Source organism: Protomyctophum parallelum (assembly GCF_964188405.1).
Source record: "Protomyctophum parallelum genome assembly, chromosome: 4".
NCBI lineage: Eukaryota > Metazoa > Chordata > Actinopteri > Myctophiformes > Myctophidae > Protomyctophum > Protomyctophum parallelum.
In genome coordinates, this window is record NC_139700.1 from 56,054,712 (window position 1) to 56,071,032 (window position 16,321).

The 16,321-nt window shown below is 45.3% G+C and overlaps 1 protein-coding gene across 1 annotated transcript in view; it reads right to left on the reverse strand.

The window, feature by feature from the left end:
• Positions 1-14,270, reverse strand: part of LOC310857288 (vesicular glutamate transporter 2.1-like) — a gene marked incomplete at both ends in the record, with an annotated part of 30,665 nt that extends 16,395 nt beyond the window's left edge. Inside the window, 5 exons of the mRNA XM_083762900.1 lie at positions 2,480-2,594; positions 5,169-5,287; positions 6,498-6,630; positions 9,986-10,126; positions 14,173-14,270. Coding sequence (XP_083619026.1) covers positions 2,480-2,594; positions 5,169-5,287; positions 6,498-6,630; positions 9,986-10,126; positions 14,173-14,270 — 606 coding nt within the window. The remainder of the gene's footprint in view (positions 1-2,479; positions 2,595-5,168; positions 5,288-6,497; positions 6,631-9,985; positions 10,127-14,172) is intronic.
• Positions 14,271-16,321: the final 2,051 nt, after the last annotated feature.

The following is a 16,321-nucleotide window of genomic DNA, read 5'->3' on the forward strand; positions in this document are numbered from 1 at the left end:
GTACTGTACTAGGCTAGGCTACTGTACTGTAGTGCCGAGATGATTCGTCGGCTCGTCAGAAATCTTCAGTAGCGAAGAGCCGACTTTAGCTCTCAACGCGGCTCGTTGTGAGCTTGTAGAAGTGTAAAAACATGGCGGCATCAACGCCCACCAAAATACATTTTAGCCGACTAAAGGCTCATACCGAACTACAACATGACGTCACTGAGGTGACCACCGAACTACAACATGACGTCACTGAGGTGACCACCGAACTACAACATGACGTCACGTCACTGAGGTGACCACCGAACTACAACATGACGTCACTGAGGTGACCACCAAACTACAACATGACGTCACGACTCACGAGCCGCGGTGGCTCGCCACCGCTCCAGCCCTTCGCTCTGTTTTTACTCACCACCGCTCAACGTTATTTCAGCTCCGGTGGTCAGCTCACCACCGGAGAGGTGGTCACCTCACCACCGGAGCGGTGGTCTACTCACCACCGGAGCGGTGGTCTACTCACCACCGGAGCGGTGGTCACCTCACCACCGAAAATCCAGACTATGAATAGGCCTTAAATCACCTGTAGATTTATTCGACTAAATTGCTGTCATGGCCGTACCTTAAAGCTACCTGATTTATGACAAAAGAGATGGTTATGGCAAAACTTAATTTAAATAATATCACTATTATGGGTCCATAAAACATTTATTTAGCTTTTTTTAATGCATTTATTGCGTACAGTACTATTCGGTGATATATTTTCTGCCTATTCGGGCCGAAACAAATAGGCATTTTTAGCTATATTCTGCATCACTACTAGACTGTAAAAAGATATGGACAAAGCGTTCTCCAGGTCTGATATGGACGTAAGATGAAGCCAGTCAGTCCTTGAATTGTAAATCGCCATCTCGCATCTCGCCATCTCGCCATAAAGAATATTATGACATGAGAAATGAGACTTTAAACTAGTGACTGGAAGCAGAAAGTATTCATGACCATGTTTATTAAGGTAATACAGTCTAGGTGAAGTTGGGCCCAAATACATGGACCTCTATGGGGATATGGGGGTTTTTTGGGACCAATGACAGACAGCGCCACAACAGGCCATTATATGAACTTTCAGGAAGTCAGGATTTCCTTAGTGGCTTCAGACACTATTGGCTTCACTGCCCCCCTGATCACTACCCTATAAATGTAACCAAATGGACCCTGAATGGAACCAAATGGACCCTACATGGAACCAAACGGACAGAATAGAAGGTTCTAGCTCTTCCAACAGGCTGAAGGAGATCTGAATGGACCACAGCATAATGAACCAAGGCCTTACTTCACATACATGGAAACAAGGAAGTAAAATATGTCCCCCCACCACTGATAAATGTGTGGGCGGCACACACACACACACACACACACACACACACACACACACACACACACACACACACACACACACACACACACACACACACACACACTCACACACACACACACACACAGGCAGGGCAGGCGGACATGATGAGTCTCTCTCTCTCTGGCCTTGAGCCTCTCTCTCTCTCTCTCTCTCTCTCTCTCTCTCTCTCTCTCTCTCTCTCTCTCTCTCTCTCTCTCTGGCCTTGAGCCTCTATTGAAACAGCAGCGCTCCGTTTAAACAGAGAGAACAACAAAAGGACGACCTTCAGTCTGTTAATGGCCTCTCTCTCTCTCTCTCTCTCTCTCTCTCTCTCTCTCTCTCTCTGATTGAAAGCTCATATTGTGTTCCTATTCCATCAAGTGCTTTTTCCTTCTATTATGATCTGCTTATCCAACAACAGACAGACAGACAGACAGACAGACAGACAGACAGACAGACAGACAGACAGACAGACAGGCAGGCAGGCAGGCAGGCAGGCAGGCAGAGACAGACAGACAGACAGACAGACAGAGAGGCTGCAGTGGTTCAGCGGTAGAGTGGCCGGATGGTTCCGTGAGGTTCCCAGTTCGATCCCTGTGGGCTCCCCCAGAGTTAGTGTCAAAGTGTCCTTGAGCAAGACTCTGAACCCCTAATTGCTCCTGATGTGCTGGTTGGTGCCTTGCATGGTTTCCTCTGTCATCGGTGTGTGTGAATGTGTGTGTGAATGGGTGAATGTAATGCACAATCTATGTAAAGGTGTGTGAATGTGTGTGTGAATGGGTGAATGTAATGCACAGTCTATGTAAAGGTGTGTGAATGTGTGTGTGAATGGGTGAATGTAATGCACAGTCTATGTAAAGGTGTGTGAATGTGTGTGAATGGGTGAATGTAATGCACCATCTATGTAAAGGTGTGTGAATGCGTGTGAATGGGTGAATGTAATGCACAATCTATGTAAAGGTGTGTGAATGGGTGAATGTAATGTAATGTCTATGTAAAGCGCCTTGGATAAAGGCGCTTTATAAATGCGAGAGACATTCAGACAGACAGACAGACAGACAGACAGACAGACAGACAGACAGACAGACAGACAGACAGTACCTCTACGAGGCCTTGCAGGATCCTGACGAAGATGACACATCCGTAGTGAGTTCTGGCTGCAGACGGGATGAACATGTTGAAGATGGAGGTGAGGAAGATGGCCGCCCCAAACACTCTGCAGATAAATACAAGATATATATATAGCGACTGACATAGAAGACATTTTTAGAATCTGATCTCAGGTCAGAATGGGTTTAATATACAATCAGGGAGGACCTTTTCTGTTTGGATGAATGGGCTGTCTATAGTTGTACCTATAGTTAGTTAGCACCTTGCTGGCAAGATGGCCGCCGTCTGCATAAGCTATAAGGTAAATTAGTGTGGTTGCCATGTCTCTCTATAGGCGTGGCGTTACTATGTGGTGGTTGCCATGTCTCTGCAGCCTATAGGCGTGGCGTGGGGTTACTGTGTGCAGGTTGCCATGTCTCTGCAGCCTATAGGCGTGGCGTGGGGTTACTGTGTGGTGGTTGCCATGTCTCTGTAGCCTATAGGCGTGGGGTTACTGTGTGGTGGTTGCCATGTCTCTGCAGCCTATAGGCGTGGCGTGGCGTTACTGTGTGGTGGTTGCCATGTCTCTGTAGCCTATAGGCGTGGCGTGGCGTTACTGTGTGCAGGTTGCCATGTCTCTGCAGCCTATAGGCGTGGCGTGGGGTTACTGTGTGCAGGTTGCCATGTCTCTGCAGCCTATAGGCGTGGCGTGGGGTTACTGTGTGGTGGTTGCCATGTCTCTGTAGCCTATAGGCGTGGCGTGGGGTTACTGTGTGGTGGTTGCCATGTCTCTGTAGCCTATAGGCGTGGCGTGGCGTTACTGTGTGCAGGTTGCCATGTCTCTGCAGCCTATAGGCGTGGCGTGGCGTTACTGTGTGGTGGTTGCCATGTCTCTGTAGCCTATAGGCGTGGGGTTACTGTGTGGTGGTTGCCATGTCTCTGCAGCCTATAGGCGTGGCGTGGGGTTACTGTGTGGTGGTTGCCATGTCTCTGTAGCCTATAGGCGTGGCGTGGCGTTACTGTGTGGTGGTTGCCATGTCTCTGCAGCCTATAGGCGTGGCGTGGCGTTACTGTGTGGTGGTTGCCATGTCTCTGTAGCCTATAGGCGTGGCGTGGGGTTACTGTGTGGTGGTTGCCATGTCTCCAGGCCGGTGTAAAGGAGGATTAGACATGCTACTGCAGGACTCTGGGGACCTCATTAAACACCAGAAGTACCGTGTAGCCCCCCCCCCCCCCCCCCCCCAGCCCCCCTGACACACTAACACACACACACACACGCACGCACACACGCACGCACAGGCGCACGCACGCACATGCACACACACACACACACACACACACACATCCCATGGGAGTTGATCTATCCATACATCATATGGTCAGCCAGCCTCTCTACCCCCCCCCCCCTCACACACACACACACACACACACACACACACACAGACGGGGTTCGACACTAATTGTATTTGCTGTATAAGCGTCTTTTTATCTCCGCCTCGGAGGAATTAAAGGCTGGCCTGTGTCACTGAATCTACCGTGTAGGGGATGATGTCATGTTGTAGTCATTGTTTTGTAGTCATCAGGATGGTATCGTTATGTCATGTTGTAGTCATTGTTTTGTAGTCATCAGGATGATATCGTTACGTCATGTTGTAGTCATTGTTTTGTAGTCATCAGGATGATATCGTTACGTCATGTTGTAGTCATTGTTTTGTAGTCATCAGGATGATATCGTTACGTCATGTTGTAGTCATTGTTTTGTAGTCATCAGGATGATATCGTTACGTCATGTTGTAGTATTGTTTTGTAGTCATCAGGATGATATCGTTATGTCATGTTGTAGTATTGTTTTGTAGTCATCAGGATGATATCGTTATGTCATGTTGTAGTCATTGTTTTGTAGTCATCAGGATGATATCGTTACGTCATGTTGTAGTATTGATTTGTAGTCGACAGGATGATATCGTTACGTCATGTTGTAGTATTGTTTTGTAGTCATCAGGATGATATCGTTACGTCATGTTGTAGTGTTGTTTTGTAGTCATCAGGATGGTATCGTTACGTCATGTTGTAGTCATTGTTTTGTAGTCATCAGGATGATATCGTTACGTCATGTTGTAGTCATTGTTTTGTAGTCATCAGGATGATATCGTTACGTCATGTTGTAGTCATTGTTTTGTAGTCATCAGGATGATATCGTTACGTCATGTTGTAGTCATTGTTTTGTAGTAATCAGGATGGTATTGTTACGTCATGTTGTAGTCATTGTTAATATTGATATTAACCTGTTAGCTGCCAGACGGTACAGAGCTGTAAATAGTAGATATTAACCTGTTAGCTGCCAGGCGGTGTAGAGCTGTATATAGTAGATATTAACCTGTTAGCTGCCAGACGGTACAGAGCTGTATATAGTAGATATTAACCTGTTAGCTGCCAGACGGTACAGAGCTGTATATAGTAGATATTAACCTGTTAGCTGCCAGGCGGTACAGAGCTGTATATAGTAGATATTAACCTGTTAGCTGCCAGACGGTGCAGAGCTGTATATAGTAGATATTAACCTGTTAGCTGCCAGGCGGTATATAGAGCTGTATATAGTAGATATTAACCTGTTAGCTGCCAGGTGGTATAGAGCTGTACATAGTAGATATTAACCTGTTAGCTGCCAGGCGGTGTAGAGCTCTATATAGTAGATATTAACCTGTTAGCTGCCAGGCGGGAGGAGATCCATCCTCCGGGGATCTGGGTGACGATGTAGCCCCAGAAGAAGGAACCGTGGATCATCCCCACGGTCTCCGGGCCCCAGTTAAACTGGGCCTTCTGTTAGAGAGAGACAACGTAGGGTTAAACTGGGCCTTCTGTTAGAGAGACAACGTAGGGTTAAACTGGGTCTGGGCCTTAGAGTATATATATTTATAGAGACGGCACCCAGAGGAAACCCTGAGGCCCTTAGAGTATATATATTTATAGAGAAGGCACCCAGAGGAAACCCTGAGGCCAAATGGACATAGTGGCCGAATGAAGGTATTGCAGCCTGGCCCCAAACACATGAACGCGCTGTCCGTTGACTATCATTGTGCACGTTCACGACGGAAGCACGCTCGTGCGCGTTCAACGGCAGCGCGTTCATGTGTTTGGGGCCCAGACACTATTGCAATCCATCCCAGAATGCACTCTGTTCCTATACCCGGAAGGAGGAGTGAAATCGTCTCATGCACTTTTTGAGCAACTGAATGCGAGTGGATGGAAGGAGAACTCGGATGCCGTCTCTATTCATATAGACTCTAAGGTTAAACTGGGTCTGGGCCCCAGTTGAACTGGGCCTTCTGTCTAATACAGAGAGGAAAGGGTTAAACTGGGCCTTCTGTTACAGAGCACGCCTCATTATTGGGATGACCTCATCATATTTGTGAAGACGGATATGTCCGTTTTTAGCCCAAGGAGTGTTTTTTTCATGCAAAACTGATGCTTGGAATGGATTCAGAATCATGAAAACCCCCTAGTTTGACCCCTAGTTTGGCCATAGACCCCCTAGTTTGGCCATAGACCCCCTAGTTTGACCATAGACCCCCTAGTTTGGCCATAGACCCCCTAGTTTGGCCATAGACCCCCTAGTTTGGCCATAGACCCCCTAGTTTGGCCATAGACCCCCTAGTTTGGCCATAGACCCCCTAGTTTGGCCATAGACCCCCTAGTTTGGCCATAGACCCCCTAGTTTGGCCATAGACCCCCTAGTTTGGCCATAGACCCCCTAGTTTGGCCATAGACCCCATAGTTTGGCCATAGCCACTTGCCCAAAAATGCCCAAATGTGCTGACTTCATCACATTTGTGATGACGTCTATGGTCGTTTTTAGCCCAAGGAGTGTTTTTCGTGCAAAACTAATGCTTGGAATGGATTCAGAATCATGAAAACCCCCTAGTTTGACCCCTAGTTTGACCCCTAGTTTGACACGTCACATGAAAGCAGAATAACAACAACAATAACAATAACAATAACAAAAATAACAATAATAATAATAATAATAAACCTCTTTGATGATGATCTTTCCGTTCTCGTGGACGGTGTGGTTATTGACCATGCTGACGATGGCCACGCCCAGATTACACCGGATGCCAAACGAGATGCAGAAACCCATCCCGGAGAGCATGGCTATGATGTACCTTTAATGTAATACGATAAAACAATACCATTATATACTGTAAACCCATCCCGGAGAGCATGGCTATGATGTACCTGTTAATGTACGATTATATACTGTAATATATACTGTAATATACTGTAACGAGATGCAGAAACCCATCCCGGAGAGCATGGCTATGATGTACCTGTTAATATACAATACAGTACGATTATATACTGTAATACTATGATTAATACTATGATGTACCTGTTAATGTACAATACAATACGATTATATACTGTAATACTATGATGATTACTACTATGATTAATACTATGATGTACCTGTTACGGTACAATACATTAGCATAGCATTCAACCAAAACATTAGCATAGCATCTTACCAAAACATTAGCATAGCATCTAACGAAAACATTAGCATAGCATCTAAACAAAGCATTAGCATAGCATCTAAACAAAACATTAGTGAAGAGGGCTATGGCCATCCACAAGTGCATGTACTTTTTATTTGCATTGTAATCCCCATAGGGGGGATTTTAGATCGCCTCATATAAGAACTGTGTTTGAAAATTAAACAAATCATCCTGGCCATTTCACTCATATGGATATGAAGAATCAACTGACTGAGAGAAAACGCTATTGTTACTGCTACTGCATTAGTGAAATATAACTGACTGACTGACTGTCGTAAACGATACAGAGACACCTCCCTGACAATATAACGACACAGAGACACCTCCCTGACAATATAACGATACAGAGACACCTCCCTGACAATATAACGATACAGAGACACCTCCCTGACAATATAACGATACAGAGACACCTCCCTGACAATATAACGATACAGAGACACCTCCCTGACAATATAACGACACAGAGACACCTCCCTGACAATATAACGACACAGAGACACCTCCCCGACAATATAACTATACAGAGACACCTCCCTGACAATATAACGATACAGAGACACCTCCCTGACAATATAACAACACAGAGACACCTCCCTGACAATATAACGATACAGAGACACCTCCCTGACAATATAACGACACCGAGACACCTCCCTGACAATATAACGATATACAGAGACACCTCCCTGACAATATAACGACACAGAGACACCTCCCCGACAATATAACGACACAGAGACACCTCCCTGACAATATAACGATACAGAGACACCTCCCCGACAATATAACGATACAGAGACACCTCCCTGACAATATAACGACACAGAGACACCTCCCTGACAATATAACGATACAGAGACACCTCCCTGACAATATAACGATACAGAGACACCTCCCTGACAATATAACGACACAGAGACACCTCCCTGACAATATAACGATACAGAGACACCTCCCTGACAATATAACGACACAGAGACACCTCCCTGACAATATAACGACACAGAGACACCTCCCTGACAATATAACGATACAGAGACACCTCCCTGACAATATAACGATACAGAGACACCTCCCTGACAATATAACGATACAGAGACACCTCCCTGACAATATAACGACACAGAGACACCTCCCTGACAATATAACGGTACAGAGACACCTCCACGACAATATAACGTCACAGAGACACCTCCCTGACAATATAACGATACAGAGACACCTCCCTGACAATATAACGATACAGAGACACCTCCCTGACAATATAACGATACAGAGACACCTCCCTGACAATATAACGATACAGAGACACCTGCCCGACAATATAACGATACAGAGACACCTCCCCGACAATATAACGACACAGAGACACCTCCCTGACAATATAACGATACAGAGACACCTCCCCGACAATATAACGACACAGAGACACCTCCCCGACAATAACGCAGAGACAGCTTGTTTATTTTTTGACCTATCTGATTGTATTAAACGACGTTAAACTCACCAACATTGCAGCTGTACGAAAAGCTTGAAATATCCTCTTTCTCTGTGTAAAGTGTTGCTTTAATAAAAAATCACCTGCAAGGAAGTATAGCTCATAACAGTAGCTCATAACTTGTCTACGGTGGATTTTTATGAAACAAAAACTTTACAGATTGAAAGAGGATAATTAAACGTTGTTTAATATAATTAGATTAGAGCAAAGGTGTATTTATTCACCAAAACAGCTCACACTAGGCAGATTGTTTTTGAACAAGATCGTTTTTTACAAAAATGTTTAAGATTTTCATTATTGTGAAAACGATGCATGGCTTCCATTTTTGCATTGCAACTTTTCAGTAAGAAAGCCTACAGTTTATATTAGCTTGTATTCCCCATCGATGATGTCACTGGAGGACGGTTTCTGAACTGCCCACAGCCCTCCTATGAGACACAGACTGGTTTCTGAACCGCCCACAGCCCTCCTATGAGACACAGACTGGTTTCTGAACCGCCCACAGCCCTCCTATGAGACACAGACTGGTTTATAAACTGCCCACAGCCCTCCTATGAGACACAGACTGGTTTCTGAACCACCCACAGCCCTATGAGACACAGACTGGTTTCTGAACTGCCCACAGCCCTCCTATGAGACACAGACTGGTTTCTGAACCGCCCACAGCTCTCCTATGAGACACAGACTGGTTTCTGAACCGCCCACAGCCCTCCTATGAGACACAGACTGGTTTCTGAACCGCCCACAGCCCTCCTATGAGAGACACAGACTGGTTTCTGAACCGCCCACAGCCCTCCTATGAGACACAGACTGGTTTCTGAACCGCCCACAGCCCTCCTATGAGACACAGACTGGTTTCTGAACCGCCCACAGCCCTCCTATGAGACACAGACTGGTTTCTGAACCGCCCACAGCCCTCCTATGAGACACAGACTGGTTTCTGAACTGCCCACAGCCCTCCTATGAGACACAGACTGGTTTCTGAACCGCCCACAGCCCTCCTATGAGACACAGACTGGTTTCTGAACCGCCCACAGCCCTCCTATGAGACACAGACTGGTTTCTGAACCGCCCACAGCCCTCCTATGAGACACAGACTGGTTTCTGAACCGCCCACAGCCCTCCTATGAGACACAGACTGGTTTCTGAACCGCCCACAGCCCTCCTATGAGACACAGACTGGTTTCTGAACCGCCCACAGCCCTCCTATGAGACACAGACTGGTTTCTGAACTGCCCACAGCCCTCCTATGAGACACAGACTGGTTTCTGAACTGCCCACAGCCCTCCTATGAGACACAGACTGGTTTCTGAACAGCCCTCCTATATGAGACACAGATTGAGTAGGGAAGAATCGCGCCATTTTTTCATGATCATTGGTGAGGACCTATTATATGAAGATAGGTTGAAAAGTGGTGAAGTGGTCCTTTAATTTCCACCACTGTGTAGTACTGCGTCTTACCTGCGTGGCGCGCCGAAGCACGTGCAGTCCACCAGCGGCTTCTTCCTGTCCTCCTGGCCGCCCAGAGGCCTCCCGTCCTCGGTCAGCTCGATGCCCTCTCCCCCCTCCAGCCCGCCGCTCTGCTGCCTCCGCTCCATCCGCCTGCAAGACAACGAGAAACAAACCTTTATACTTTTAACAAACCTTTCATTTCCTTTTGTATATCTAGGATTTGCTCTGCATCTAAAGCCTCACACGACGGACCCCCATTTGATGATATGTATAGCCTCTCTCAGACCCTGCACGGACCACCATCTGATGACATTTAGCCTCTCAAACCCATCTGAGCCACGGACCACCATCTGATGACATTTAGCCTCTCAGACCCATCTGAGCCACGGACCACCATCTGATGACATTTAGCCTCTCAGACCCATCTGAGCCACGGACCACCATCTGATGACATTTAGCCTCTCAGACCCATCTGAGCCACGGACCACCATCTGATGACATTTAGCCTCTCAGACCCATCTGAGCCACGGAACCACCATCTGATGACATTTAGCCTCTCAGACCCATCTGAGCCACGGAACCACCATCTGATGACATTTAGCCTCTCAGACCCATCTGAGCCACGGACCACCATCTGATGACATTTAGCCTCTCAAACCCATCTGAGCCACGGACCACCATCTGATGACATTTAGCCTCTCAAACCCATCTGAGCCACGGACCACCATCTGATGACATTTAGCCTCTCAGACCCATTTGAGCCACGGAACCACCATCTGATGACATTTAGCCTCTCAGACCCATCTGAGCCACGGAACCACCATCTGATGACATTTAGCCTCTCAGACTAAATTGTTTGTTGTATAATATTTTGTCCACAGTTCCATGCTGTATTGATGTTGGTACCATTAGGAGAGATAACAGGCAACCGTTGATCTAAATAACAATTCTTCTAATTTGTACATGTGTGTGTAGACAATGTAACTCTCGAGAGGTTAAAATTAAACCCTTATTTACTGGTCCATTTCGTTCCCAACTCTATACACTCCGCGACGACCTGTCCTGGAACCCCTTCAAGGACCACTGGTGGTCCCCGGACCTCTGGTTAACCCATTCTGAACGGGAACCCGTTTTGGTGTCAGCATCATGATATGCTTTAGCTATTGAAAAATAGCAGACCTACAAGCTCATAGCGCGCCACCGAGTGGCGCGCTACGAGCTTGTAGGTCTGCTATTTTTGAAAAATGAACGACTGACATTTTTAGAATCTGATCTCAGGTCAGAATGGGTTAATCAGACCAGTGTGTGTTCAGTGGAAACCTCCGTATGAATCTGATCTCAGGTCAGAAAAATAACCACTGAAACCCATCTAGGCTATAAACTAAACCCCTCGGTGTAAATGTAACAAGTAAAACCTTATACATACATGTGTAACCAAATGGACCGCCATGTCATTGCACACACAGCATGCGCTAATGGGCGTTAAATGACGAATACACGTGACGTCGGGTCCATTTGGTTCGCGCACAGACAGACAGGCCTATATATAAACGTTTTGATTGATTGATTGATTGATTGATTGAAATATGTATTAACAGTTTGTAGAATTACAGTTCATTTTAAGCACAAACTCAATACAAAGACTGTTAACTGTGAGTGGACGACCCAATTAAGCGTTACACTGGTTTACAAGAGGGTCCACATTGTTCAATTCATCACACGTCTCGCGGTGTTTAGTGGGTTTTATTTAATAGACCAAATAGGTCAATAATACACATAAAAAGCAAAGTAGCCTAGTATAGGCTATATAACTATAAAACAAATGGGTTTAAAAACATTTAATAGATCTTTATAAGCTTGACTATATAGAACTTCATTAAAGTGACAGCCCAGATATAATATATACTTATATATAGTGAGACAATTCGTTGAAATAAATGATAAATAAATCCATATACCGAAAACAAGGATGAGATTCTATAATAATGTAGCTTATTGTCTAAGAATGTGTAGAGAGACACGCCTTTCATAGGCTCTGCATGCATTTGTCATTATAATGACAAGCTGTGCGTGCGTGTGCGTGTGCGTGTGCTTGTGCGTGAGTGCGCGCGCGTGCGTGGCGTGCGCGTGCGTGAGTGTGCGTGTGCATGCATATATGTGTTCATTAAATGCTGTCCTGCATTTCAAGCTGTTTTACTATAAAACAAAAGCCTCTATAATATGATATAATAATGATATACTTCGTTCCGCGTTTTTGTCCGTATAGTTTTCCGTCAGTATTATTATAAATGAATAAAGCATATAGTCTCTCATGACTGAATAAATGTATATACACTATTAAATGACCTTCAAGCCGCATTGCAGCATTCCGTCCACTATAATGTGCAGTGTTGCTTTATACGGCTTTTATTTGTATTAATTAATTATGAATCGTACCCTGATCCTTTTCGTCATATGGGGTATATATCAGATATACTGTATATGAAAGACATATTAATTATGAAAGACAAATTAATTGGTATCTGTTATGATTTGTATACTGTATTGTGATACACGATGTGTGCGAAATGAAATGAAATGAAATGTAGGTTGTTTTTTTTTCGTTTTTTTTATAGAAAAGCGTTGTGTGTTGAAATGTTCCCGATATCGATTCATTCGCACGTCGGGTTTTATTAATAATTACTCTCATGATAACAGTCATAATAATACTATTATATTCTTATCATTATTCTAATTATTATAACAGGCCTGAGACCAGCTCACACGTCCATAAATGCACGAAGGCCTCCAGAGGAAGCAGACATTCTGTCCGTCTGTCTCTGCTTCGTGACTCGGTCATTTCTCTGCACTGCACGAGCCTATCGTTTCACATCGAATAAAACACACGTTTATCCCGTTCTGACCTGAGATCAGATTCTAAAAAAATGTCTTCTACATCCTGACAGTTTACCATTCTGACCTGAGATCAGATTCTAAAAAATGTTCTTCTACATCCTGACAGTTTTCTGATAAAGCTATGTTTCTGTCAGTCGTTCTTCGAATTTTCAAAAATAGCAGACCTACAAGCTCATAGCGCGCCACTCGGTGGCGCGCTATATGAGCTTGTAGATCTGCTATATTTTTCAATAGCTGAAGCATAACATAATGCTGACACCAAAATGGGTTATTTACAAATGTCTCCAAAATGTCTCGTGAAATATCACTCGTTTTTTGTCTTAATCTCTCCAGATGAATTATGATATTATTATTAATATTAAGGCCATTTTGACAAGAGGGGTATAGAGGCTATTTTTCTCACTCTGATCTTCCGGTTATAATACATCAAAAACAAAAAAGAAAAACAATATCCCATCTAATAATTTAAAGACGATTATTATTAGTATTATTATTATTATTATTAAACTGCTATACAACAAACAATAAAATGCTATCATGAATGGAACGGATTCGACTGTATTTCTGTTACACAATAAACCGCTGCAGTTATAATAAATCTATACTGTATATATCGTGTCATCAGATATTAAATATAGATCCATGGGTGAAGGTGTTGAGTTTATACTATACTATAGAGATCATATTCATATGGTGTCACGATCAGGATCTCTAGTTAGACATTAATTATTTAGGGCTAAAAACACCCCCCAGCTGGGGGGGGGGGGGGGGGGGGGGAATCTATCAAAACTCTCCTGGGAAATATTCTGATCCTTAAATATTCTCTCTCTCTCTCTCCCCGCATATCATTTACACCTCTCTCTCTCTCTCTCTCTCTCTCTCTCTCTCTCTCTCTCTCTCTCTCTCTCTCTCTCTCTCGTCGTTTTTTTTCTAATTAATAATAAAACAAAAAAAACGAAATTATGTTTTCGGGGTTGTTTTTTTCTCTCTCCACCATTTTGGGGTTTCTAGCGTATAAATATTATTAGGACTGTATTTATAAACGCGCCTATTATAGATCGTGACAGGTACAGTGGTATATATAGGTTTAGCCTCTACTGTACAGGCCTATGATATGAATATATCCTCTTGTGTTCATAATTCCTCGCATCTCTCGGTGTAATAAAGGCATCAAATAGATCATATATATATATATATATATATATATATATATATATATATATATATATATATATATATATATATATATATATATATATATATGATCTATATATATATTAAAACATGTTATAGTTCCGTACCTGTGCAGTTTCCCCAAGGCCCTCCCCGCGGCATTCTTCAAGGCTTCCTTGCTCGCAGGAAATGAAGCCTTATTGGGCTGAGGTTGGTGATCATCCATGATTAAAACTATTAATTAATACTATTATTATTAATATTATATTAATATTATAAAAGAGAAGATCCAGTAGGATATGATGAGGGCGTGAAGAAGGAGAGGAAGGAGACGAAATGGAGGAGAGGCTGCATTCTGTAGTAAATCCTCTGGACGAATGGAGGTGAGCGATGCTCTTCTTCTGTCCGTCCGAAGGAGGAGAAAGGATTGGTCTGCTCCGGTTCCCTGCAAGTCTATGGACTATATAGTCTCTATAGACTGACAGAGAGGAGTCTCCTCTCCTGTAGTCCCCTCTGTGGTCTCCGCTGGTCTCCTGGTGTTCCGCTGGTCTCCTATTCCTCTAGTCTGACAGCTTTAGCTTCAGGGAGGAGGACAGCCTGCGGTCCGCTTTGCTCTTAAAACGCAGCGCCAATCCACGCAGACCTGATGCTACCAGAGCCATTTTATAACATCAGGAGAGGGGAGGAGGGGAGGGGAGGGGAGGGGAGGGGAGGGGAGGGGAGGGGAGGGGAGGGGAGGGGAGAGGAGAGGAGGAGGGGAGGGGAGGGGAGGGGAGGGGAGAGGAGAGGAGAGGAGAGGAGAGGAGAGGAGAGGAGAGGAGAGGAGAGGAGAGGAGAGGAGAGGAGAGGAGAGGAGAGGAGAGGAGAGGAGAGGAGAGGAGAGGAGAGGAGAGGAGAGGAGAGGAGAGGAGAGGAGAGGAGAGGAGAGGAGAGGAGAGGGGCGCGTAAAACAACACCCATAAACAAAACCGAAAAGAAAAGAAAAGGGAAAGTTATTGATTATTCAAGCAGGTGGGGGGGGGGGGGGGGTGATAACATGAATGGTTAATCCCGCGCCAAACAGATCGACGATCAACAGCCGGCAAATGTCGTCCAGTCCATATGCAGGTATAGACAGATACCGCGGGAAAACAGCGCGCGGAGCGGAGGGAGAATGGAAATAGCTTCACCCCGCCCAGAGGAGCCATAAAGACCTGCTGCTCTCTGATGCCTGAGGGGGGGGGGGGGGGGGGGTTAGGAGCTGTTTAGAGGGGGTGTGTGTGTGTGTGGGGGGGGGGGGGGGGGGGACCGGGTTAGAGTACCGAGCAGCGGGGCGGGGCGTTCAGCACCGCCGCGCCGCGGACAGCGATACCATCTAACCTCTGTCTGTCTGTCTGTCTGTCTGTCTGTCTGTCTGTCTGTCTGTCTGTCTGTCTGTCTGCCTGCCTGCCTGCCTGCCTGCCTGCCTGCCTGTCTGTCTGCCTGCCTGCCTGCCTGCCTGCCTGCCTGCCTGCCTGCCTGCCTGCCTGCCTGCCTGTCTGTCTGTCTGCCTGCCTGCCTGCCTGCCTGCCTGCCTGCCAGTCTGTCTGCCTGCCTGCCTGCCTGCCAGTCTGTCTGCCTGCCTGCCTGCCTGTCTGTCTGCCTGCCTGCCTGCCTGCCTGCCTGCCTGCCAGTCTGTCTGCCTGCCTGCCTGCCTGCCTGCCTGTCTGCCTGTCTGTCTGCCTGTATGCCTGCCTGCCTGTCTGCTGTGCAGAGCTGATAGACAGACAGGTGGATGTGAGTGTGGGAGCGTCCACAGTGGGCGTGGTCTGACCCATTGAAAACAATCGTTTACATTATTTCTTTTATTTCTTTTTTCCAGAGATTTACGAATATTATTTATATCAATTATTATCTATAGAGATCAAGACATTGATGCAGGATGCTGGTGAGTCACGTGACCTGATCAAACCTTTGATTGCGTGAGAAAAATAATAAGTGATGTTTCTTCACAGAATAAAGGTGTCATGTGACTCACTGTATCCTCATGTCTGGATTCTATAGGCTTAAAGTTATTGATATGAATATTTGTGTAAATCTCAACGAGAAAATAAATAAATGAATGGTCAGTGCAGGGTCCAGAAAACCATAGCCGCTGCTTTAATGGGTCCATTTGGTTCCATTTGTACACTCTCAGAGTTACAGACCCATAAGGGTCCATTTGGTTCCATTTGTACACTCTCAGAGTCACAGACCCATAAGGGTCCATTTGGTTCCATTTGTACACTCTCAGAGTTACAGACCCATAAGGGTCCATTT